Genomic DNA, 26,000 nt, shown 5'->3' with positions numbered 1-26,000 from the left:
ATGTATCATTTTGCTTTTATTGATTTTAAAAAAAGCTTCTTGCACAATTTCTTTACCAAATGTTTTTTTTTTTTTTTTAATTATTTATTTATTTTGTCATAACTGAATTCTCTGGCACTTTGTTTCCTCTTTTTGTTCTTCATACTTTATATGTTACTGTTGTTTGAGTTTGACTGTTCTCAATAAAGTTGAAAAAAAAAAAAAGCTAAAAACTCCCAAGACTCCCAAGTTATAATATCCACCAAACTGTTCTCAGTCAGCAAATAATAACAAAGACACAACATATTATGTGTTTTTGTGTTTTTTAATCAATTTTAGAATCGATTAGAAGTGATCCTGTCCCAACATGTCAACCAGCAGAGGCAGTGTTGGTGTATGTAGCCCAATTGTTGAAAGATAATTGCTGGTGTTATATCATCAGTGTTAACCACGCTGTGGCCTAAATTACAACGATAATAAACATTAATGATTTTCTACATTGTCAAACAATACCTTCTCAGTTTGTATGATTTATAGCTCTTCACCAACAATTAACTGCAATAAATCCGACAGCCCATGAAGGCATCTTACAATTGGTGGTTTAAAGATCCAAACAGGTTTTAGGAGTCATATACAAAACCTCTGTTTGTGATAATAAATTGTTCAAAACATGTTCAGTTATTATGTTAATAATCCTTAAAATGGCATCTACTCCTTCTCCCTCATTAAAAATCCAGAATCTATGAATATGCAAATGTTTTTCATTTTAAAAGTTTAACTGATGAGTACAAGATGTCTCCTACTTCACTGAGAAGTCCATTCTCAGTGTTTGTGCACTGGAGGCTTCAAGTTTCAAAATCACACTTGTGCAAATTGCATACTGGCCCTCAATTGGCTCTAAACTAATGTCACAAATCATGCTCCTAGGTACACGCCTTAAACTCATATTTAAGGTGAGAACAGAGAAACTTTCCACTTTCAGGGGGTGAATGTAAAAACAAAATTCTAGTCTCAATTTTTTCATGCACATCATTCTGTACAGTGAAGCTCAAACATCCAACTGAAAGAACAAGAAGAGGAGTATTTTTGACTGGAGGAGGACTTTAAGCAAAATAGTAATGACCCTGATATATGATGCTGGTCATATCTAACTTGACTCTGGTATGTGTTTATCTAATTTAAAATTAAACGCAATATGGGGATGAGCTACAAAAATATTCCATCAGCTCCCTAATGAACAAACCCGTATGCTGTACATACTGTATATACATCATTTTCAGTGTATTATACTGCATAGATGATGTCACAACAGTTAGGTTTTATGCATAAAATATGTTTTTAAAAAAGGGAAAAGAAATTTAGCCCACATTTTTGTGCATATACAATGCATTGTGTATGTCTCAAGTCGACATACACAATGCATTGCCTCCACTTGAAACCCTTCCATATGGTCATTTGTGAAATCAAATCACAATCAAAAGTGGGAAATAATTAGATTACAACAGTGCATGTAAACACATTAAGGGTATGAAGTGAAAGGGAGGAGATCATTCATTCAATTCCCCCACCAATACTTTCCTCGTATGTAGGGCTTTCGTACAAGAACCTTTTATTGCCTGTCTTTGTTTCTTTGTGTTCATTGGAAATCTGATTTTTATGGGCCTACGAGCATGACTGGTGACATCACAAATAGCATGGAAGCCAATCCTGGTCCAATATTCAACTTAAACAAGTGTGATGTGGAAACATCTTGTGTCCAGCAGTTAAACTTCTGAAATAAAAAAAAACATTTGCTTATTCATAGATTTTGGAAGAGAAAACAAGATTTTAAAGATCCCCTCCAGACATGTTTTAAGATGTACTGGATATAAAATACTGAACTGAATAATAATTTGTGTCTGATATGGTTTTTCCACCACAAAAGTTAAATTATCTTGTTAAAATCCTTGAAATGACATCTTCTCCTTCTCCCTCATTAAAAATTCCAGTCACCTCTTAGTCGCCTCAAACCTTCAGCTTTCATTCACAATTCCTTGCCTGCCTTTATCTCATAAACACAAACACATACAAAGACACACTAACATACTGACATGCACTGGCACAAGCATAAACACTCCTCCTCGTCACCTTGTCTCCTCCTCTCTTCATATGAAATTGTTTAGACACAGTGTTAGATTATTTGAATATACTTCCCAGAATGCATTACATCGGTGTGAAAATTGTCCTGAAAACTTTTTTTTCTGGACAATTTACATGATGGAGGTTATTGTGTGTCTTTTTAAACATGTGCGTCAGAGTAGTCTGATGGTTTTCTCTCAGATCAACATTAAAACAATTCAAACCATGATGAAGATAAATATGCATGTTACTCACTTGAGTTTGTGCATGACAGTTTAAAAGCCTCACATTACACTATGGCAATATGAATATTGCACTAGGATTGACTTCTATGTTTTTGTTATAGTTCTGCTCATAGGCCTACCCCTTGAATTTAGATTTTCAATGAACTCAGAAAAACTTTCCACTTTCAGCAGGTAATTATGAAAACAGCTTTGTAGTGTCAAACTCTGCACATACATCATTCTGCACAATGCAGCTCAAACTTTCAACTGGAGGAATGAGAAGAAAAACACATTTTTGAGTGGAGGGATCTTTAAATATTTAGTTAACTTAAAAACCAGAACAGTACGTGTTTATACAATGAAGTAAAATCAGCCATAAATGTATCATTAACTCAGAAACCGTTTATCACAGTCTTTAAGTACGGTAACAATGCCAGAGTAAATGAGGCAGTTTCAGAATGTGCAGAGCAAAATGAACACGATACATTAACATCATTCTTTTTGTAATTAAAGTTTTCCATTAACTTTTTTCAATAGATACAAAACATAATGAAACACAAGACCACTTATTACAGTAAAACAGTGAAAAATAAGTAAAAATAAAATAAATCTGGACAAACAGAATTAGCTACTAGTACAGTCAGAAAAAAACAGTAAACTGTGGCAACAAATGAAAAATTTAAGATCAGGGGGCAGCATGTATCATTTAAAATGGGGTTAGAGAAGAAAACAGTAACAAAAAACAGATTGTAGGAGTATTTACTTCCTGTTAGGTTCCTCCCTTAAATACATCAGAAATTTAGACCAAACTTCATAAACCTTACCTCGGTACTTATTAGTCCTTGCGACATTAATATACTTCTTAAATATTTTAAGAAAAAGTTTTACAGGGTGTGTGAATCCATATTGACCAAACCAAGTTTCTGACTCTTCCATTTACATTAATGAGTGCCATATTTACCAATAATTATGATGATATTGACCATATAAGATACTTCTTTAGAGAGATTATCTTTGTATATTAGATATAGTGTTATACTCAGTCTGAACATTCAGGAAATACGGTGAAGGAGAGAGGCAGCACACTGACGAAGCACAGATTTCAATCAGGCAAAACGGAAGTCCCCTGTTTCCTGGCTGTAGTTGGGTCCTGTACAGCAGCCCGTGCGAGGCTGTCCTGGAGACCCCGCGCTGCCTGCACCTCTATCGTCTCGGGTGAGTTTGTTACAATGTAGCGATTTCTCTATTAATCCGAATAACTGTAACAAAGCTGCAATATTCGCGTTCTGCACACGAGCCGCGAACTGCACAGCCGCCGCGTTCGAAACGCCGCGCTGCTGCACGAGCCGGCAAACACGCTCATTTTCCACCGAATTCCCAAGCATACCCCCCTCATCCAAGACTATTCCAACATTAACTCATATTTTGCTTGCAAGGAGAGACAGATAGCTCGCTACGCAATTGCGTTTACACTCCTAAGCAAACAAATCCGCCTTGTCTTGGTTGAATCGAGGTCCCGCTGCACATTAACAGTGTTAAAATTGTGTCACTCGGTGGTTTGTTTTGAATGTCAAAGGCTCAAGCTAGCTGTACGTCAGAATATTGTTGATAGCTGGTTGGCTAAGCAGGCTAGCCAGCTAGGCTAACGAAATTCAATCTAGATGCATCAAAATGCTGGAAATAGAGGTGAAACGGGTTGTTGGAATCAAACTTTTTAATAACTTAAGAGTCTTTAGGCAGTCGTGTGCCTGTTAATTACTGTGATTGTAACGAATTGACTAAATATGCACGTAAAGCTCTTAGAAAACACTAGCTAGCATGTAGCCAGCCGCTTGCAGTGTCTCCATTCATATCCTGCGCACTGGCTCTGCTCTGACCGAGTAATGGCTACGATCCGCTGCCTTTGTAGAGCGGCAGCTGGGGATACGTTGGCTTCATAATCTCGGTATGATGTCTGCGTGGAAATTTGGGTGACTTATGTTTGTGAAACTGGAAGTGCTGTGCTCTGTTGTTGACGCTTGTAAATACAACGGAGAGACCGCACTCGGTATCTTTACAGACTGTGAGAAAACCGCGCGTTTTCAGTTTGTTGAGTCTCTTGATTGAGTCCCCAGCAGAAGAGGGATTTCATGTTGCTGTGTGGATATGTGTAAACAAGCCATGTTACAACTAATAATGAAGATGGGTATTGTGCGAAAATGTAAAACTTTGCTTGGTAATTTAGTGAACCCAGATATCTTTAAATTATATGTTTTAATATAAATGTTTAAGTTCAGCAAGCTTACAGAGTTGCCTCTGTGTTTGCTTTATTCTCACAAGATCTACAGCAAGCTCTGACAGCAATCGATGATGTAATGTTTCAAGATGTTACTCATAGTCTGATTGTGGTAAATATAGGGGTTGTGAGATGAATTTATTTTCATTTAAACAAAATTCCCTCATATGTAACCAGCCAATAAAACTGCTGTTGGGTTTGTAAGGACGATTAGTAACTAAGGTAACTGTTTTGCAGCACTTGCAAAAACTCTTTGGTGTGAAGCTGGTTTAATGACTCATGTTACATTTACTTCATACTGTCCAAGAGTAAAAAGCTTGAGTAAAATATTTATTTTGACCGAGCATAGTTAGTTAAGTCCTCTGTGATATGTTGAAAAATGTAAGAGTAAAAATCTGAATACAGGATATTAACTTTTTTTTAACTTTTTTTTTTTTTTTTTAGTTCTGTGTTGAATACAGTGTAATACAGACTCAAAAAGAGGTTTATTTCCTTCAAGGACCATCCATGCTGAAAATGAGTGCTGTGCAGAGCTTTGCTGAAAGAATAAACTTTTTTTTTTTTTTAAAGAGCCAGATTAAATTTTTGACTATATTAATGTATCACCATGTGACATTACTTATTGCCACTCTGAGGCAGAGGAGCACTTGAAGTTAGAGGAAAGGGGGAGTAAAATGAAGTTGCAGTTTTGTGGTTGTTCATCATCATAATATTTTGGCTAACTGATGTCGAAATACAGCTTTAATTTAGCACTCTAACTTAAACAACTAAGCACTTAATACGGAGCTAAAATATAACACAGCTGGGCGTTGTAATAACCTTTTAACAGTGGAAATACTCATTTGGGGAAGGTCATTTTTTGTTGATGTTAAGTTTTGTTTTTCTTTGAAAGTGCATTCATAATGAAACAAATCACAGTTGGTTGACTTCAAACCTTTTTCATCTTTAACAGTTGTCATGGATGATGAAGACGGCAGGTGCCTTCTAGATGTAATTTGGTAAGTCGTTGCAGACACGGCGCAGGAAACAGCTTGATATTATAACAAACTGTTAAGTCGTCTCTTTTGTGTTGTCATGTACTGGTTTGATTCACATTGTTTTCTCCTTCAGTGACCCAGAAGCTCTCAATGACTTTCTTCATGGATCTGAGACCCATGTGAGTATAAGAGGGGAAAAAAAGTGAAAGAAGTTAGGGTTAGGGTTACACAAAATGGTTTTGTAATTGATTAGATTAGGAGTCTTAATTGTGCGTATTTTAGTTTGGGCTCGTGTGACTCTTGAGTCACTTTCAGGTTACACTTTGATGCACCTTGCAACCCATGTCCCTCACTGCTTTCATTTACCCTTTTTTTTTTTACTGCTTTCTCTGCTTAATGGTTGTCTTTGCTTTTTGAGTGCACTATTTATGGTTTCAGCCTGCCTTCCCTTTTTAATCTGGCTATTTCACAAAATGAGAAATGCAAATACTAACGCTTCCCAACTCTGTGTTATTCCTATCATTTTGCCCCTCTGTCCCAAAATCTTTTCGCTGGTTCTTTACAATCTGGGTTCTCTGGTCTGTGTTCTGTCCTTTCCTTGCCCTCCTCCTCTGTTTGATGGTCTGTTTGTTTTTCTGTCCTGGTGGCTTTTGCCTGCTGGTTTGGGTGCCTTTGGTTTCTGTCTGTCCTATCCTGGGTGGGTGTGTCTGTAGTTGGACACTGACGACCTTTTGGATGGTTCGAGTGACCCCTCCAGCTCGTTCTTCTCTACCACTGGGGTGAGTAGAATCCCCCAATCCTCTTCCTCCTGTTTTCTACCCATCTATGTAGCATGCATGTCCAATTACCCTCCCCTTCCACTAACACATCTACACTCTACAAGCTTTGATTTGCCGCGATGAGACAATAGGTTTTTGTGGGGTTTTCGTGTCTGCATTTCTGTGTTACCTCAGTTATGCTTCTCTTCATCACATCTAGTCATCAAAATTCATCCATCATCTTGTTTCACTTCTGTCTTTTCTTGCCCCTTTTCCTTTAAGGGCCATGTTCCAGAGGTCCAGCCTGCTGTCCAGCTGTCGGCCAATGAGCCAGCAGGCCTGCCCAGAGTCAGTGTTGACCTGGACTTCCTGGAGGATGATGACATCCTGGGTGGATCCCCAGGTGGTGAAGGTGGGAGCAATGGCATTGGGACAAATCACGAGCCATGTGACATCCTGCAGCAGAGCTTGGCTGAAGCCAACATTACAGAGCAAAGCCTACAAGAGGCAGAGGCTGAGCTGGACCTGGGCTCCTTTGGAATTCCAGGCCTTACGCAGGTGGTTCAGACACTGCCTGATCCCAGCCTCTCTGGGGCTGGAGGCGCTGCTGTTGGTGTAGGCATAGGTGTTGGAGGAGCAGCAGCGATTTTCCCTGGGTCAGCCCAAAGCACCACTGCTACTCCTCCCAATGCCACAGCTGACATGCTAGGGTCAGTGCTTGCTCAGCAAGGCCTCCAGCTCCAACCCCAGGTCATGAACAAGGCCATTAGCGTTCAGCCATTTATGCAGCCTGTGGGCCTGGGAAATGTGACGCTTCAACCCATTTCAAGTCTCCAACCTCTTCCTAATGGGAGTCAGTCTGGACATTTGGGTATCGGACAGATTCAGGTTGTGGGTCAGCCCACAGTCATGACTATCAATCAGTCTGGGCAGCCAATCCTGGCTAAAGCCATGGGTGGTTACCAGCTGCACCAGTCTGGGCCAGAGGTATCAGGTGCTGGTTCTCAGGCGGGGCTTGGAGGCTCAGGAGGTGGACTTCTGATCCAAGGTAACAAAGCCACTTTGGGATCTCCAGCTTTAAATGGACCGGCTGTTTGTGTTAGCAGCACAAACAGCAGCAGTGGCGGTACAATGACTGCTCCTGCTGGACTTGTGGGCTTTGGAAGCTCCCCTCTAAGTTCAGGAATTGGACCCCAGTCGCAAACTCAAGGCCAAATCATGCAGAACGTGATCATTCAGCGCACACCAACACCCATTCAGCCTAAACCCCCTCAGGGGGGAGCCATCCAACCGAAACTGTTCAAACAGCAACAACAGCCACAACAGCCACAGCCAGCGCCCCAACCCCTGCAAAACGATGCCCACAAGGCTCTAGGGCTGCAGCAACTTCCAGTTTCTGCTGCTCAAAACGTAGCCTTCCTGACTGGAAAACCAGGCTCTAATGTTGTCCTGAGTACTCAAGCCACAACACAAGGCCCTCAGTTTCAACAAACCCTGTTCAAGCAACAAGCTGCACAACCATCTGGCAAGCCCCTCAGTGTACACTTATTAAACCAATCAGGCAGCATCGTTATTCCCTCTCAGACAGTTCTACAAGGTCAGAACCACCAGTTTCTCCTGCCACCACTACAGGCAGGTGGGCAGATTCTGACCCAACACCCCGGGGGCCACATCATAACTAGTCAGGGTCCTGGTGGACAGCTCATTGCAAACCAGATTTTAACTGCAAACCAGAACATCAACTTGGGCCAGGTGTTGACTTCACAGGGCCATCCTGGGGCTGCCCACATCCTCTCCGGACCCATCCAGCTCCAGCCTGGGCAGATGGGCACACCCACCCTCTTTCAGATGCCTGTCTCATTGGCTCAGAGTCAAAGCCAGACACAGACCCACACTGTCTCAGGTCATGCCCAGACAGTCATACAAGGCATGCCAATACAGAACTCCCTGACCATGCTGAGTCAGGTGGAGGGGTTGAGCCCCGCAGTCAGCCTTCAGCCAGCCCTGCAGCCCCAGCCAGGTGGAGTCCCCAGCAGCAGCAGCACCGGAGCAGCAACCATGGCTCAGGGCCAGCCTGGAGAGTGTGTTACTGTGCTAGGAAGCTCCACAGACCAGGCTGCTCATCCCACCCAGCAGCATGTACCACAGTCCTCTATCCTCGCCATGCAACCGACTTCGTCTGTGTCCACGGCTACCACAGTACCCTCCTCTTCTCCGTCCATGTCTGTGTCCACCTCTTCCTCTGTGACAGCAGTGGGGCTGGTCCCCCCTCAGGCTCAACACAGTCCAGGGAGGTTATTGTTCACCAACTCAAGCATGATCCTGAGCCAGGAGTCTCTGCAGATGTTTCTGCAACAGGTCAGTGTTCCACTCTTGCATGTTTGCTTTAATTGTGTACAGTTAACATTGTCTTAAAACACATAAATAACATGCACGGAGTGATATCATGGTCTGACCTTTTTGGTTTACTATTTTACTCCCCCTCTCCTCCAATCCTCCTCCTCCTTCCCTTCCTCGTCCTGAAATGGTAAATGTACTCCTATCAGGAGCAGCACCACCAAACAGAGAATGAGTCAACCCCCTCTGTGGGCGTACCAGCGTCTGTAATCGTCAGCAGCAACAACATCACTACTCCAGCCCCCGCTGTCCATGACAGCCAATTAACTGACTCTTGGGTGGGTCAGAGCCACAGCTCTTCCCCTGGCCTCTCCCACATGACAGCAGTGGTAAAGCAGGTAGAAATGCCCCTTTATGTTAAGCCCCACCCACTTGTTGCTGCTGCTGCTGCCGCCACAACGTTAGGGTACCTAACCTTTCCCCATCACTGCTCTGTAGTCCTCTTCTGCATTAGTCATTGCTTCCATCGCTTTCACAGTTGCTATGCAATTCCCAAGCGCAAAAATTACTCATTTGCTTGCAGCTTCTGTGTGTTTCTAACATTGCTTTGTTAAAGGTAAAGGCATGATCATTGCACTTATCCATATGAATTGAGTGTCAACCATTGCGCTATTTTAATATTTAGCTGTATGCACCTCATATAAGTTGGCATTGTTAATCAAATGCCAGTTCTTCCTTTGTCTAACTAAAGTTAATTTTTAAACTAACTTGGTATGTTTTTCATCCATTCTATGTATATAGTAACAAATAAAACCATGCTCATGCTTAATAGAAGAGCTACCAAGGTGCCAAGTGCAATTTATTGACCTCTTTACTAACACTGTTATCAAATTCAGTCAGCTCACCTTCATCTGCTGCATTACTGACCAAGGACTGATCAATCAATCCACACCTCACAACCCTGCACTCCTCATTTAGACTCTTAATGTGCCACTACCCCCTTTTAACCCCTAGTCTGACCAGTGTAACGACCCCAAATCAAAGTTACATGCTCTGCTGACCCCCCCTCCTCCACCCCCCCCCCCGTACCTGAAGTTTTTAGATCACCTTCTACTTTACAATCACAGATCCGCAGATCTTGACTTCTTGCTTTTGTCAACTGTTTTCTTTTTAGCTCGCCAAATGATCATCGCTCCCTTTTTTTATGTGTAATTCTCCTCAAGCACTAGAGAAAATCATTGGGCTTTTTCTACTTTTACTTAAGCAACTACTAGATTTTCAAGTCTAATACTTTTTTTTTTGCTTTTGTACAGTTTAGTGTTGTTGTAGATTTTTATTGGGGTTGGGCGATAATTCAGTATTATCATATATCGATTTTCAGTGGAATTGTATTGTTATGATATGATTATATCATGCAATTAACAATGCCAAGAGAATTGTGATTAAACACTAACATATACATACATTACACATAACATTTAGTCTTGCATACATTTGCCATATCATGATAAATATTGATATTAGCAAAATTAAGATTGTGATATAGCCATGTCGCCCAGCTCTACTTTGTATCTAGTGTCAAATCTTAAACCTTGCACCAGAATCATATTTACTATATACTGTCTGCATGCAGAATTTTTAGTCTATATGATTTTTGTGCTTGATGTCCCGATTTTTTCTACTGTGTTAAAATACTGTTTGCATCCCTGAATCAAATCAGCATATAAGTATTTTGATTCCACTTCCTCAGGTACCCTCCAGTGGACATCAGCAGCCCCTGAAGATCCAGGGCATGTCCCCCTCACCGGCCTTGACCAGTCACGCCACAGCGCCCCCGGTGGCAGACAGCCCCCAGCCTTCCCAGTCTCCTCTTACTCTGAGCCAGCAGATCCAGTCGCCACACCATCAACAGCAGTCGCGTCCTCCCTCTCAGCCTCAGCCGCAGTCTCAAACTCCCTCCCGCTCATGCACACCTTCATCTCACCCTCCGCTCTTTATTGTCCATAACCAAATTGCAGAGTCCCCCCAACCAACTCCGCAAGGTCAGCCACAGCAGACGCAGCCCCAACAGGCACACATTCAAGTTCAGCTTCAGTCTCAGCCACGGCCGGCCTCTCAGCCGGCGCCCTACCAACAAGAACAACCTCCTATGTCACAGTCACCCAAGCCTCCTCCTGCACCACCTGTACAGCACCAGTTCACTGCTCCTCCTGTCAGCACTTCTGCCAGTGCTGTAGTGAAAACCCAGGTTCCCATCCAGGGCCTGTCAGCAGAGCAGCAGCACCACCTGCAATTAGTAGGAGCGCAAATTCAGACCCTGTCAGCCATCACCCAACCCTCACCTCAGCAGAAACAGCTGCTGGAGAAGCTGCACCAGGTATTGTGTCCCAGTTCACCATAAACTTTCCTTAATGAAAACTTGTTATGGATTTTGCCAGTGAAGCAATCTTCACATGCAACTTTTTTTTACCCTGTTGTGGTTCAGCAGTTGACAAATCTCTGTACGCTGCCGGTAAATGTGTGCTGTAAACATATGAGCTGGTTTGCAGCATTCAATACAACATTAATAGTGTAGTGTTTTTTATCTGATACAAACTGTTGTAGAATGTAATACCTGTGATGCATGTGTGTGGTTGTAAAATTTTCCCACAATTCAACAGAGTTTTTTTAAAATAATAAGTTCAATACATTGGAAATAGGGGAAAAATCATTTCATATATTATCACTGGCAATAGGTGAGTATACTCATACTTTTGTTTTCTTTCACACTTTTGTAACTGCTGGTGATTGGATTGGTAATCAGCTTATCAGTACAAATCAGTAGTCGGAGTAGGCTCCAGGAAACCTCTATGATTTAGAATTTCTTGTGAACAACAATGTTTGATTAGACTGTCCTGATGTGTTTTCAGGTCCAGCAGAACATCCTGCTGCAGTCCAAGCAGTCTGCTCAGCCTCTGCCTCTGCCTCAAGCAACCAGTCAGTTCAGCTCCCAGCAAGACGTGCCTGTCGACAAAGTGGTGATAACATCATCAGCCAGCGCCGGTACACCTGCTCAGCTTCCCTCAGTGCTCGTCAAAACTCCTGCTACAGGTTAGACATAATTAACCGTTAATAATGCAAAACAGCAGGACCCTGAAAACGTGTGTTGAAGTATTTCCCTCTGTAATGATTTGTTTTCTTCTTGTTTTAGCCTCAAGTGACTTAAAGGTATTCTCAGGAGCCCAAGGGCCAGCTGGAGCAATGGTGAATCAGACTGTCACTCCTGCCAGCCTTACCCAGCCTGCACAGGTAGGCGACATTACAAAGCCAATTCCTTAGATGACATGGATGGTGGTTATTGTGTGTTGTGTGCTAGCTGCTCTATGAGTTCCCTTCATGCAATTCTGAATTTTATAGTGATAGTCTTTTAAACATTTTCATTTCAAGTATTTTGTCACTTTCTAACCTTTTCTCCCCTATTTCCCCTAAAGGTTCAGCCAAAGCCAGGAGTGATCAGCTCAGTTGGTGGGATGACTCTGGGGAAAGGTGGGATGCAGATACAGGTGTTAGGAACTAGTCTGACTCAAATGCCTGCTCCACAGCCCCCTGCTCCAGTACAAACTCAGGTACATGATAGTGAGGTCCTACAAAACTTCCTCCAGTGTTTAAGCTTCAGCTTGAATGTTTTAATCACTGGTTTTCATCTGTTTGCTCACATCACAGACGACAATGAAGATGCCTTTCAGTGCAGAGCCCAGCAAAGAAGCGAGGTGTGTGCCGCAAGCATGTGAATGGCTTATTTTCAGTGTCTCATAATGTCATTTTTGTAAATAGTATTTCCTTATGCACTCCTAACCGCAGGATGCTAGAACAGCTGAGGAAACAGCAAGGTTCAGTGCTTCACCCAAACTACAGTGCTCCTTTCCACTCTGTTGAGGACACACTGCACAGATTGCTGCCTTACCATCTCTACCAGGGAACTGCCAACTCTTCTCAAGACTATCAAAGAGGTAATGAAAAGGCTCCAGTGCAGCAGATATAAAGGTTTATTTACTTTTTTCCTCATTTTTGATCCTCATGAACATTTTGGTTCTTTTGTGCACAGTGGATGATGAATTTGAGAGGGTCTCCTGCCAGCTGCTGAAAAGGACCCAGGCTATGCTGGATAAATATCGCTACCTGCTCTTTACAGAGTCAAAGGTAAGTTTATAAACTAGCATTGTCACGATAGGCCTTCTTTTTGCCCCCTTTGTCTTGAATTGATATTGAACTGATGGCTTTTGGTGTTTGAACCTGAGCAGAGAATGGGCCCCTCGGCTGAGATGGTGATGATTGACCGGATGTTCATTCAGGAGGAGAAGATTGCATTAAGTCAGGACAGGATTTTGGCCAAGGAGAGACCAGGTACTCTACCCCTGTCTGTGGCCATACATTGTTTTTTTTGGTTGCCTTTATCTAAATTAGTTGTATGCTAATGATATAATTTTGTTTATTTAATTGCAGAGGAGTTTATGGCAAACGCACGCATGTTGGAGAGTGTAATTTCATCACAACAGAAATCACCTTCTGCTGAGCCCACCTCAGTAACCGGGGGTGTAGCCGCTGCTGCTGCTGCCGCCCCCGCTGGCCCTGCTCCAGAACCGGCAGCTCCTGCCCCAGCCCCTCTTCCAAACGTCACCCCGAATCCTCCCACTACACCCACCCCAGCTCCTGCTCCACCACCTCCCGCTGCCCCTTCAACCACCCCTTTCCCTCCGACAAAACTGGTAATAAAGCAGGGTGGAGGCGGAGCCTCTGTGTCCTGGTCCAGCAGCTGCCCCACACCTCCAGCTGCAGCCACCAGGCTGGTGGCCGAACCCATCAGCCAGAGCTCCTCCACCTTCAGCCGTACTCCAGCAGCATCGTCCTCCCTCTCCTCCTCCTCCTCTTCCTTCAACTCTCAAGTGGCCGACGATGACGACGCTCTCCCACAGCGAACCAGCAAACCACCTATCAAGACCTACGAGGCTCGCAGGAGAATAGGCTTGAAGCTGAAGATCAAGCAGGATCAAACGGGGTTCAGTAAGGTGGTCCACAACACTGCCTTAGACCCAGTGCACACACCTCAACCTCAGCAGAGCAGCCAGTCCATATCTCAAACTCAGCCTGAAGCTACTGTACCGCACCCAAAGTCCTACCCTTTATCAACCCCTCCCACTAGCGTCATCAGAACTCAGTCTCCCATATGCACTGCTTCTTCGTCCTCATCAGTCACCACAGCAACCACCCAGTCTAACCCGCCACTAAGAGGTAACGTTCCCCCTAGTGCTGCCCCATCTTCCTCTACCTCTTCCTCTCATACTTGGTCGTCGTCCACTTCCTCCTTCTCCTCCTCCTCCTCCTCCTCGTCCACTCAAATGAACGGGACGTTGGATCACCATGACGCGGGCGGGGTCAAACACAATCCTGCCTCCACTGCCACTCCCTCACAGACCACCTGTCGCCTCCCCCTTCGAAAAACCTACCGGGAAAACATAAGTCCCCGGGTCAGACCTGGTGTCCCGGGGGGAGGAGACGAGAGCGTGTCCTACCCTAGACCCACGCTGTCACCCCCCAGGCACGAGGGCTCATCTTCTCCCTCAGAGCGGACAGTGATAGCCAGCGTGAAGGTGGAGAAAAGAGGCAGGGAGGCCTTGCATCCTCACACGGGGTCAAGCCACGAAACGTGCCGCTTAGGGAGTGCAGTGCAGGGGCTGGACGACGTGGACGAGGTGTTTAACCATGGTATCAAAACCACACAACACCATCATCTCCCACAGCTTATGGACAGGGAGGGGGCAAAAGGGAGAGGGGAGGAGCACACAGACCAAGAGACAGATGTAAGTAAATACAAGAGGGCGAAAGGAAAAAACAGACAGAGGGCAGCCGGGACATTCAGAATGGACCAGCACGCCCCTGGGCCTCCCTCTCCAGAGTCCTCCTTAACACGAGACTCTTTGCTTCCTGCCAAACGCTGCAAGTCAGACTCCCCCGACATGGATAACGCCAGCTTCTCCAGCGGCAGCCCTCCAGACGACTCTCTGAACGAACACCTGCAGTGCGCCATTGACAGCATCCTCAATCTGCAGCAGGAGCCCTCTGCCCGCGGGCACATTAAAGGGGGCAACAGCAGGCCCCACCAACACCAAAGCCAGCGCCCAGGGGGCTCTGCAGCCTCATCCCACAGACCCTCAGTCCCATCCTCCTCCTCTGCTTCCTCGTCCTCCTCCCTGGCCCAGCACCCTCAGGTCGGTGGCCGTGGCCACAATGGCAGCCTGGTGCCCCAGACTCAAAGCAGATAACAGCCCCTCAGCCCCAGGCCGGACTGACACACGGGAGGGGGGGGGGGGGGACTAAGAGACAGACTTGGGGGCATGGGAGGGTGGCGGGCACTGTGAAAACAGTATCACTGTACTACTTTGCCAAGCTGTGTTGGCTTTGTTTGTCCATTTGAATTGTCCAGACATTTCTGTCATTTACGGCCTGAGGTAGACCCCCGCCACGATGGAAGAAATGAGAATGTGTTAGGAGGTAAAACTGTCTCTGGGTTGCAGACATGAAGCTACCTGTTGTTTTGTATGTGTTCTCTCAGCCAAGCTCCAGTAACAAGATGAAATTGTCAGAAGTTGTTCTCTATTTCATTCTTCCTTTTTCTCTTTTGATCGTTTTCTTTTTCTCATTCAGTATTCATACATTCCTTTTCAAGTGGCCTGAACACTAGATTCTATCCTGGTTTGAACGGTGTCCCAGTAAGCATCCGGCAGCTCATTTAAACAGGTCAGAAGTCAGCAACCTCCTTTTTAACTTGGCTACCTAGAGTTGAGACAGAAGAGAATATAACCAAATTCATACTGTAAGAGGTCACAATACAACCGGTATCTTCCTTCACCAACCTAATTTGATTCTCTTATCACAGAGATAATGCTGTCCTACAGATGCAAATAGCACAAGCTAAAATGATACACAGTCCAAGTCTTTATCAGGAATACATTTCTTTAAGATGGGAAATAAACTTTGAAGGCTTTTACTGCTCACACAGCAACTGCTCTTTGTCTTCGATTGGCCAAATCAAACAGCCTCAAACCTCCATCATGCCTGCATTTTAAAGTAAACATGCTGAGAAAGTCATTTGAAAAGTGTAAAGCGGTTTTCCTTTTGACTGCTCTTGGGTACTGTAGTACTTTTCTGTTAAGATGTAAACTAACATGTTATAAGGAAATTCAAATGACTGACAATTCCCCCCCCAACCCTGGTTCTTGTTTTTAGACCTCACCTCCACACACACACACACCCGCCCCCTCCCCCTTTTGCTTATAATGCCAGGTTAGGACTTGATGCATTGCAGTCAGCAGGGGGCAGGCCAGTTTTAACTGTTGATTTTCTGTGTTCTGAGTCTGTTTGGTTTAATCCTTCTGCCACTGTGTTCCTGCCTCCCTTGTGTGTTTTTTTTTTTTTTTTTTTTTTTTGTCTTTTTTAAGCCTGGTGGACAATTCAAACACAAACACAGCACAAGCATTGAAATGGAAAAAAAGGAACAATAATAATGTACAAAAAGACCGTAAGAGAATTTGAAGTATAGTATTACAGATTAATTTTGTATTGTATTTATTGTGTATAATGACACTTTTTAAAAAGAAATGTACATTTAGTAAAACTGTAAATTAAACCTTGCTTCTTTTATGAAACATTGCAGGTCCTGCAGTCATTTGTCCAGCACTTTATACAGCGATCGCTGATCATCGGGGTTACATTCCTTTGGATGACTAATGATTACTGAATGATAGTCAGGAGGGGATGGTGCTGATGAATGTTGGGGTGTGTTCTCTATCAGCCAGCCAGCAGGTGGTGCATGGAAATGGAAAAGTAGAGCTTCATCCCCTGAAGGGTTCACAGAGTTTGGGAGGAGCAAAAGAGTTTAAACTGACTGTCACGTCTGTAAGACGATGACATGGTACTATAGGTTAAATAGAAAAGATTAGAACTGAAAGACGTGGAGATAGGAGCAGCTGTAGTGGTGCAGCATTGTCGCTCATAATTTGCATAAGCATACTGTAGGATTATGTCAAAAAAAAAAAACGACTCCACCCAAATTATTTATTCACAACCATCCCCCCTCCTCCTCCTCCTCCTCCTCCTCCTCCTGGTCTACGCCCTCTGGTCACAGCTCATCCCTGCCCAGAGCAGGATGTGAGTGCTGCCCACAGTGCTGCCAGGCATCCATGGAAGAGGAGGTGCATTAAAGTAGGAGGGAAGCAAAAAAGTTAGCCTCAGTGTGGTGCGCCCGTGCGTCTGACTGTTTGACTTGTGCTCTTTCAGCGAGCAGAGTAAGGATCCTTGCCAGATCTGGAGCTCATCTGAAATATATTAAACCCTGGAGAAGAACGTTCCTCTGTAATCTAGCTGCGTTGACGCTCCACTGAGGGCTCCTATTTGCTGTCAGAGGTACACCCATACATGTAACAGCAGCTCCTCCAAGACACTGACTGTTTTTGTCTCCTCAAGTCAAAATATTTTTCCAAGCTCCAGAGGGCAAGACTGAAGAGAGGGGGAGAGAGAGAGAGAGAGAGAGGGATCAAGGTGCTTGAAGAAGTCTGCTTTCTCCGTAATAACTTGGTAAATACTCCTTTTTAAACCCTAAATATGGCTATATTGATCAACTTGTGTTAAAGCTTTTATTCAAATATAACCAGATTGTGATACAGTTGGTGGAAAATGAGCCTTCATGGTGTTTGATGAGTGCAAAGATTACAGTTTAGCTGCAGAAGTAATACACAGGGAAACTTGTAAACTCTCAGTGGCTCTTTTGTACAGTTTTTCAGTAGTTTATTCATTTGGATGTTTAAGTATAACTCAACTTATACTTGTTGTTCCTGCAGGCTAGAGTGCTGCATTTCTTGTTCCAACTCCAGAACTGTGGTGCACAAACCCACAAGGCATTTTCCACCATCCTTAAAGTTTAGAAATTGATCTCACAGCCTTTAACCAAACCTTTAATTCTCACGGGACACATGGAAATGAACTCTTGTTCATACAGCTTTGGTTGGCACAGTGCTTTGTTTTTATGACATTTCTTCTTCCCTCTTGTGTGTAATGGTGGTGAAATCACATTTAATGTCTCCGTTGTAGATCTCCTGGGATCGCCATTTTGACAAGAACTCTTTCCACACTGGTCTTGTGACATGTCAGGGCTGTGTTGCCTATTCTTTTTAGGCAGATTTTTTTTTATCCTAGTTCAAATGGGATTTGCAAGAGAGAAACTCCCTGCAGATGACTTAACATCTGCTGGTGCGTGTCTTACCTTTGTGCCTTTATGTCAGTCTGCTTCTAATAATGAGCTGTGCCTTCCATATCTAATCCAGTGCTTCTGTTTATGTAGACTCTGGTAGAAGAAAAAAAGAGCTTTCTACTCAAGGGTTAAATTTGTTTTTCCATGTACAGAGTACCCTCTAAGAGGTCTTTTCCTTACATGAACAATTGAGTCATGTACGTATTTCATGTTCCACTGAGAGGAACTGCAGGGGATGAAAGGAATGTCTTACTCATTTCACCGTAGAGAAAATGAGCTGTGCCTGTGCAAATCCTGACACAGGGTTGGGTTTGCAAGTTTTCCAACATGAACACCAACTTTTTCCAGGCATGCACTGACAATGTTAGGCAGAGTCCTGGTGGGCTGACGCTTACTCCAGATTCCACATCATTACTCTAGGTCGTGGCAGACTTTGAAAACCAGGTGCTCAGATACGTTCTGTCATTTGGATTAATCTCTTCTTTTTCTATTTGGATTAACTTCTACTTGTCTCCTTTTCCTGTCCACATTTCAGGCACTATAAGTTCTCAGTGTGGCAACTGTTTTCAAAGGGGAAGGTCCACACTTCAAACGAAACATCAGCCCTATCGTTCCTCTTGGCGTGTGCAGAGGAGGTTTCAAGGACAAGTGAGCAGTGTTCACATAAATACAGGAAACATCTGAAGGTCCAGCCAGGAGGAAATACAGCTCCAAACAACTGGCACAACTCTGACACTGTTTTTTTGCAAGAAACTCCCAATCATCTTGTTAGTCAATCAAAATGTCACGTTGGGGACGAAAAAATGTGAAGAAGGCCCCTGAGGTCATCCGCACTGTGACAGAAGGGCTCAAGTCCCTGTACCGTAAGAAGCTGCTGCCTCTGGAGCAGTTCTATGGTTTCCATGACTTCCATTCTCCCAGTCTGGAGGATGCAGACTTTGATAATAAGCCCATGGTGCTGGTGGTGGGACAGTATTCCACAGGAAAGACAACGTTCATCAAGTAAGACATCACAGCTGTGCATCAAACATTTTTTCACTGTTAAATTTAGTGTGATTGTTAAGTTCATCTAAGTACCAGTACTGAAAAAAATCACAAGCTATATGTGTGACTGACAGGTATCTACTGGAGCATGAGATTCCTGGGAGCAGGGTGGGACCTGAACCCACTACTGACTGCTTCACCGCCATCATGCATGGGGAGGTGGAGGGAGTCATCCCTGGAAACGCCCTTATTGTAGACCCCAACAAGCCTTTCCGCAAACTCAACCCATTTGGAAACACCTTCCTCAACAGGTGAGAGTGGGGATTTTATTCACAGTGTGTAATCGTTCCACTGAAAGAGCCAGATAGATAGATAGATAGACAGATAGAGCATGCACAGACTATGTGAAAGAACTCAAGGAGGGAAACAGGGAAGGAGAGATAACAGAAAGCTTTTTTTTGCTCTTTGGAATTTCATGTCCTTGTGCCAAATTTCAGAGCGGGGAGGCACTTGCCTTATTTGTGGAAAAATGGAGAAAGGGAACGATATCACCCGAGAGGGTGATGAAAGCTAATGTACTCAGACAGGAACAGCAATGTACGTAAGTTCAAAGACAAGGTCAGAGGGCTGTGCAGCCCCTCAGGGCAAGGAAAAATAAATGAAGTCACAGACTGTGTCAGGCATAGGGAATTTGTATGAGACACCTCAACACTGAGGTTCTTTCTTGTGCTCTGTTTACTGTCTGGCTGCCAGATTTCTGTGTACGTTTTTCCACTGATGTAAACCAAGAAAACTGAAGTCACATGTTTTACGACAAAGTGCTATTAGTTGCTAGAAGCATGGACATGTGGGTCTGAAGTGACAGGAACGTACTGTGCCTCTGTTAAAAGGGCTCCACAGTGAAGTTCGGATGCTAGTTTTCCCGTGGAGTCCCTTTCTCCCACTGCAGGGTGTGTTTGTGAACGTATTTGCGTCTCTACTCTTGCGTACACTTCCCGTTCTGGAAACTGGTGGCTCGTTAAGCCCATAAGCCACAGGAAGTGGTGTTGTTGTTCTAAGCCACACATCGTTAGCGGGCCTTATTGTTTGATTCTGGCAGTAGTGGTCATTTTCCTTCAGGAAGCCCAGAGCAATGAGCTTGTACACAATGGCCTACAGTTGGGGCGGGGAGAGGGCAGCTTCCAATCTGCTCCTTAGATCACGTTGGCTTCTTTGATGAGAGTTAACCATATTTCACATAACTTAGATTCTTTCCATCTAAACTAACAGTGTTTCATACAAAACTGACCTCTCTGAACTTGTGTTTCATCATCGTATATGTGACTGTTCTCCCGTCTGAAAATACCAGGTTCCAGTGCGCCCAGATTCCCAATCAGGTCCTGGAGAGTATCAGCATAATTGACACACCAGGGATCTTGTCCGGAGCCAAACAGAGAGTGAGCCGAGGTGAGGGAGGTAAAAAAGGTAAGGAGAGGGCATGGGGGGTCCCACAGAGACACACATCCCTGAACATCGGCTCACAAACTCATTGCCTTGGCACGCCCCGCTAACTCATGGGACCAGTCTGCTCTGTCACAATAACACTTGGCAGCAGGGTAAGAACCTCTATCAACAGCAATTAAATCATAATTGGGAACAGAGACGGTACACAACAAAAATTCTGTCATCACGTGTGGAGGAATGTGCTGTTGAGAAATAATGGTCATTGTCATGGATCTCACAGTAATTTTTCACTTTTCAATTAATCCATGCTTTAAGTAATCCATTACTACTCAAGTTAATCTGCATGAACAACTAACAAGTTAATCCAAATTATGAAAATAATAATAATAATAATAATAATAATAATGATAATAATATTTCCTATTGGAGGTATGTAGCCATGCAGATAAGTGTTTTTTTCTGCTGAGGCTTTTGAATATCCATCAGCGAGATTTCTGCCTCCACCCCAATGCAATGGAGGTGGATGAAGTTTTGTTTGTACTGCTCACTGCACTGAAAAAATACAATCAAAAAAATTCCAGCATCGACATGTCTCTTCAGAAACAGTGTCCCAGTTTCTCTGGGTAATCCAAAGTAGTTACGATGAAGACAGCTTGCAGTGAAGTCTGTGCATTATCCAGAGTAACTGGGACATTGTTTTTGGACAGACAGGATCCTGCTGATTGTTTTTCTTTTTTAAAATTTTGATAAACTGTACATTTTCAGAGAGAAGTGGATATCTTGAAACCTAGGAGGATAAAACCCAAACTATCTAGGTGGCTAGAAAATAAGAGAGAAAATATGTTTTTAGTAATTTGGGTGAACCGACCCTTTAAATATGATCAAGTGGATACAGATAAAGAAATCCCTTAGAAATATTAAGATTTGTTTTGTTAGACAGTTTCAGTATCTTACACAGAGTGGAGCCTTGGTGTCTGGATACACAGCTGTTGTGGGTTTGACAGATAGAGATAAGAGGTGTGAAGGGTTTGTGTCTATGTCGACCTTCTCCCCTCTCCTTACTCAGTGTGGGTTCAGTGCACACTGTACATTTAGGCTCATGAATACCTTAGTTATCCAGACTTTTTTCCCACCCAAACAGGCTATGACTTCCCAGCTGTGCTGCGCTGGTTTGCTGAGCGTGTGGACCGCATCATCCTGCTGTTTGATGCACATAAACTTGAGATATCAGACGAGTTTTCTGAGGCCATCGGTGCCCTGAAGGGTAATGAGGATAAGCTGCGTGTGGTCCTCAACAAGGCAGACATGGTGGGCACCCAGCAGCTGATGCGAGTGTATGGTGCACTCATGTGGTCCCTGGGGAAGGTGTTTGGCACCCCGGAGGTTCTGCGGGTGTATATTGGCTCCTTCTGGTCAGAGCCACTGATGGTTAGCGACAATCGTAAGCTGTTTGAGCTGGAGGAGGAGGATCTGTTCGCTGACATCCAAAACCTTCCTCGCAACGCAGCTTTGCGTAAGCTGAACGACCTGGTCAAGAGGGCACGCCTGGTCAGGGTGGGTGAAAAATCTGTGCATGTTTTTTCTTTTTTTTTTTTGCATGTGTTCAATGTGTTCATTAAATGATTATTGTGACAGGTTGACATTATTGCACTCTAATCATGTTAGTAGTGTTAAAACCTACTGAATCTAAAGTGTGAGCTGAGTAAAAATCTCAGCTCACAAAGGTCCAAAGAATTGCAAAGTTTATTTTATAAAAAATAAACTTTGCTGTGCTTTTTCTTAATCCCAGGTCCATGCCCATATCATCAGCTATCTGAAGCAGGAGATGCCTTCTGTCTTCAGGAAGGACAATAAAAAAAAGAATCTCATCTACCAGCTGCCAGTTATTTTCTCCAAGATCCAGCTGCAGCATAACATCTCTGCTGGAGACTTCCCGGATTGTGCTAAAATGCAGGTTAGTAGTTTGTTGGTTTTCACATTTATAAGGTTATAATGTAAAAGCCTCTCTTTAACTGCACCACAACAATGTTTAAAACATTCAGTTACATTTAAATGAACTCTTTCTTTTTTTTAAAAGGAACAACTGATGGTTCACGACTTCACCAAGTTCAAAACCTTGAAGCCTAACCTGATGGCTGCCTTGGATGAGTTGCTGTCCTCTGATATCGCCAAACTGATGCCCCTCCTGCGGCAGGAGGAGCTGGAAGCAGGTGAGCAACTAGGCGTGCAGGGTGGAGCCTTCCTGGGGACCCGCGCCGGACCGTTCTCTGAGGGTGACCCCTTTACCTTCACCGAAGAGAACGGAGAGGGATGTGAGGAGGAGGAAGGAGGTTGGGTCGTGACCAAAGACAAGCCCAAATATGATGAAATCTTCTATAACCTCGCTCCCAATGAGGGGAAACTGAGCGGCAACAAGGCTAAGGACTGGATGGTGAGCTCTCGCTTGCCTAACTCGGTGCTGGGTCGCATCTGGAAGCTGTCAGATGTGGATCGTGATGGCATGCTGGATGATGAAGAATTCGCCTTGGCCAGCCATCTGATCGAGGTCAAGCTGGAGGGCCATGGTTTACCCCCTGAGCTGCCCAACCATCTGATCCCACCCTCCAAACGCAGGCAGAAGGGTTCTGATGCGTAGACAAGTCCCTGGAGCTGACAGAGACTTCTCTATTGGCTGTCACACTTTAGCTACTGTTTGTATTTGCTGTTGTTGTTTTTTTTCCCCCAGACCCATAACAAAATGTTATATGAAATGTGTTTATTTCTGAGACCGATTTTTTTTTTTGTCTTATACAATGGAACATACTGTAACAAATGCTCACTGCAAATGATTGTGTATTAAAAAGTCACACGGGTCTGGTTGCTTCTTCTTCCTTTTTTGGCTCTTTGAAGTTTGCTTTCTATGATGAGCTTTTTGAAAATATATGTACTCGTGTTTTATGAGCAGAAGCAAATAAATGCTGGCACCATTTAAGCAAACAGTATTCGAGCACATGTATTTGACAGAATACAGGGGAAAACTTTGTCTATATTAAACCTTTAAAATTTAACATTCCCACAGTGACTAGACTGGAGTGGCAGAGTATTATCTTGGGTCTTGAGGGTATCATCTACAAGACTTATTTTTGCTCAACTGATGTGTTTATGATGTAGTGTTTCGGCAGTGTAAATCTAAATAACCTGAATGCATTTCACTTTGACGCTTTACACGCCACAATTCTGTGCATATGCTTTATTTTATTTTTGTAATTGCAATTGTTGTTTTCGTATGTGCAGGAGCAATAAGACCTCAGTTGTACACAAAAGAACATTACATGCTGGGATGATCTTTTTTTAAAACTAGACCGAATGATTGATATATTACTGACTACTGTACACAGCTCCACCAACTGTTATCTATTATCATAACCAAATAAAATTAAACTGACTGTGTCTCGTCTTGCTAGTGACCATTTTTTTTGTAAGTCAAATTTGATCACACACAGTACAGAACTAATAGCGGGCATTTCATCTGGTACGCTTTCAACAAGATTTCCTTTTCTATCAAGCTCACTTGGTCTCTCAGTGACAGACCAGATAAACAGTGAGTCACACTCTCCCCTGCCAAGTCTCCATACCACCATTTTCCGAGGCGCTCTCTCCCAGCTCATTCCCACCATCTGAAACATTCTCTCTGCCTGTCTCACACACACACACACACACACACTTAAATACACTCTATTTACCCTCACCCCTCTTTAGCTCAACATCCACTTTCTCACTAGCCTGTCTGTACATCTTTTTTTGGTTTTATCCTGTGTAAACTATGCGGCATTAAGGGCGAGTACGTGTCCCGTGTGGAGCCGTGTGTGTGTGTTACGCATAAGACTTTCAAGGTTCGTAGAAGAAGGGGTGGCCTCCCCGCCTCCCTATTCCACTCCTCCATGGAAAGAAATACAAATGAGAAACAGAGGCAATCCAGTCCTTTCCTCCCTGCTCTCTGGTTTACAGTGACTCACATGTGAAGAATGTGGTGGGTTGGCCCAAGAGTTATTAATATCTCTTTTCCTAGGGTCCGTTAAGTTTCCTCGGGCTCATGCACAGGATCTAGACACTGTACCTTTTTGAAAAACCTTGAAAACATCCCCCCATTTTGGACTGTTCCTAAGCAAAGGCCTGCAGAACACCACACCCTCTCCTGTGTATTTGCATGTGTGTGAAGGAGAAAGAGGGAGGTAAAATGGGGAAAGGCTTCTAACATGATAAAATTCACTGAAGACAGCTGAAATGATCTAATGGGCATCTAGTTTCTTGGCTGGATATGAACTTGTGCTGGCTTCCTGTATATTTGTTAGGCACTCTTTATATTTTCAGTGCTGGCAATGCTATTTTAGAGAGTGGAATAAAAAATCCCCATAGCTGTTTGAACAATGCCCGCCTGTTACATAATTAGGCTGCGCTGAGTCACAAACCATCTCAATGTTTGTTAAGTTTCTAAAATTAAGCCGCACAGCGCTGCCACAGCAATGGGCTGAAACTTACAGGCACATCGAAGCTACAACAGAGGAACCCCACCAACATCAGAAATCCCCAACAATGAAGCTTACTCAACAAAACCGGGGTCCCCCAGTACGTCACTCAGTGTTTACATGGGGAATTCCTCACTCGCAAACCTACTGTGGAAGAAAACTGAGGTCAACTCTGGAGAGGGGTGACATCTGGTGGATACAGGATTCCTGGCAACCTTACACTGAAATTGAACACCACAGTGGCCAACTGTAGATGCCAGACTGGAGCCATGCAGCTGTGTGCATTTAAGGACAGCTTCACGTGTTTTCAAGTCTGTCTAAAAAAAAAAAAAAAAAAGAATATTATCATGCTCAAAATTCACCAGCATCTCAAACTCAGAACTTTCTCAAGATTGTAGCGATGAGCAAATCTTCCAGTTGTTGCCTGGACCCTGTTCCTTCCGCACTCATTAAGGATGTCCTGAGGAGTTTTTTCTGATAACTTCTGAACTGCTGTTGTGAAACTTTTACTGAAGAAACCTAACTTAGATTGTGAAGTTCTAAACAATTATAGACCCATATCAAACTGGATTTGCATTTTGTAGGAAAAGTGCTATACAAATAAAGTTATTATTATTATTATTATATGTACATAGTTACTGGTTGTTGTAATTGTTCCTACTGTTCATACTAGCCCTGATGTTTTCCCTGATGTGGGTCAAAAGCCACAATCCTCCTTATGTGCAAAACTGCATTCTTAAGTTTACAACTAATAAGTGATTTCAGCAGAGTTAGTCAAATCAAGTGTGTATCTTTCAAAGTCAGTCTTCTTAGTATAAAATTCCCTCTTTGCGTTACAACTCCCCCAGATTGTACTGCACATAAAATGTGAAATTGTATGCTAGAAAAGACAGAAAGTTTTGCCAAAAATCGGGCCGTTAACTTCCAAACTGCTGAAGCTTCATAATAGCTTCAGCTGAACTTTGAAATACATTTATAATGTACACAGCTGCATGCAACAAGGATTGTAGATTTTCACTTTTGTAGTTGCATTATCAAGAGATCTTTTCATGGAAAGAAGGAATAATTACAGCAACCAATAACTCTTCAATTTACAGTGCCAGTAAAGTTTGGACAC

General features: G+C 43.5%; 2 protein-coding genes across 7 annotated transcripts; both read left to right on the top strand.

Moving 5' to 3' along the window:
• Nucleotides 1–1,879: 1,879 nt before the first annotated feature.
• Nucleotides 1,880–15,026, top strand: bicra (BRD4 interacting chromatin remodeling complex associated protein). 5 transcript variants are annotated; one of them, XM_042414224.1, is made up of 15 exons: nucleotides 1,880–3,536; nucleotides 5,549–5,594; nucleotides 5,707–5,752; nucleotides 6,287–6,352; nucleotides 6,614–8,689; nucleotides 8,878–9,066; nucleotides 10,419–11,045; nucleotides 11,578–11,758; nucleotides 11,859–11,956; nucleotides 12,139–12,273; nucleotides 12,371–12,417; nucleotides 12,509–12,657; nucleotides 12,753–12,847; nucleotides 12,946–13,051; nucleotides 13,151–15,026. In XM_042414224.1, the coding sequence occupies exons 2-15, from the start codon at nucleotides 5,554–5,556 to the stop codon at nucleotides 14,965–14,967; spliced, it is 5,673 nt and encodes a 1,890-aa protein (XP_042270158.1). In that variant the 5' UTR covers nucleotides 1,880–3,536; nucleotides 5,549–5,553; the 3' UTR covers nucleotides 14,968–15,026. The 5 variants fall into 5 exon arrangements, with proteins under 5 accessions (XP_042270158.1, XP_042270157.1, XP_042270162.1 ...); XM_042414223.1 differs by lacking the exon at nucleotides 1,880–3,536 and adding an exon at nucleotides 3,574–4,007 and having other exon boundaries at nucleotides 12,949–13,051; XM_042414225.1 differs by lacking the exon at nucleotides 1,880–3,536 and adding an exon at nucleotides 4,280–4,818.
• A 1,830-nt stretch (nucleotides 15,027–16,856) lies between these two features.
• On the top strand, nucleotides 16,857–23,807 carry ehd2b (EH-domain containing 2b). Of its 2 annotated transcripts, none has more exons than XM_042415130.1 (7): nucleotides 16,857–17,278; nucleotides 18,487–18,953; nucleotides 19,070–19,246; nucleotides 20,284–20,399; nucleotides 21,520–21,932; nucleotides 22,168–22,332; nucleotides 22,456–23,807. In XM_042415130.1, the coding sequence occupies exons 2-7, from the start codon at nucleotides 18,733–18,735 to the stop codon at nucleotides 23,011–23,013; spliced, it is 1,650 nt and encodes a 549-aa protein (XP_042271064.1). In that variant the 5' UTR covers nucleotides 16,857–17,278; nucleotides 18,487–18,732; the 3' UTR covers nucleotides 23,014–23,807. The 2 variants fall into 2 exon arrangements, with proteins under 2 accessions (XP_042271064.1, XP_042271065.1); XM_042415131.1 differs by having other exon boundaries at nucleotides 16,858–17,278; nucleotides 20,284–20,381.
• The last annotated feature ends 2,193 nt before the right edge of the window (nucleotides 23,808–26,000 follow it).

This window comes from Thunnus maccoyii, chromosome 6, assembly GCF_910596095.1.
Source record: "Thunnus maccoyii chromosome 6, fThuMac1.1, whole genome shotgun sequence".
Lineage (NCBI taxonomy): Eukaryota > Metazoa > Chordata > Actinopteri > Scombriformes > Scombridae > Thunnus > Thunnus maccoyii.
Note: the sequence above shows the minus strand (reverse complement) of the source record. Positions and strands in the feature narration are given on the sequence as shown.

Excerpts from the sequence above, each read along its gene's own strand:
- bicra (XM_042414223.1), top strand. The coding sequence starts at position 3,983 with ATGCATCAAAATGCTGGAAATAGAG. Across the intron at positions 11,759-11,858 it reads CGTCAAAACTCCTGCTACAG|CCTCAAGTGACTTAAAGGTA; the intron begins GTTAGACATAAT and ends TTCTTGTTTTAG. Across the intron at positions 12,418-12,508 it reads GAGCCCAGCAAAGAAGCGAG|GATGCTAGAACAGCTGAGGA; the intron begins GTGTGTGCCGCA and ends TCCTAACCGCAG.
- ehd2b (XM_042415130.1), top strand. The coding sequence starts at position 18,733 with ATGTCACGTTGGGGACGAAAAAATGTGAAGAAGGCCCCTGAGGTCATC. Across the intron at positions 18,954-19,069 it reads GGAAAGACAACGTTCATCAA|GTATCTACTGGAGCATGAGA; the intron begins GTAAGACATCAC and ends TGTGACTGACAG. Across the intron at positions 20,400-21,519 it reads AGGTGAGGGAGGTAAAAAAG|GCTATGACTTCCCAGCTGTG; the intron begins GTAAGGAGAGGG and ends CCACCCAAACAG.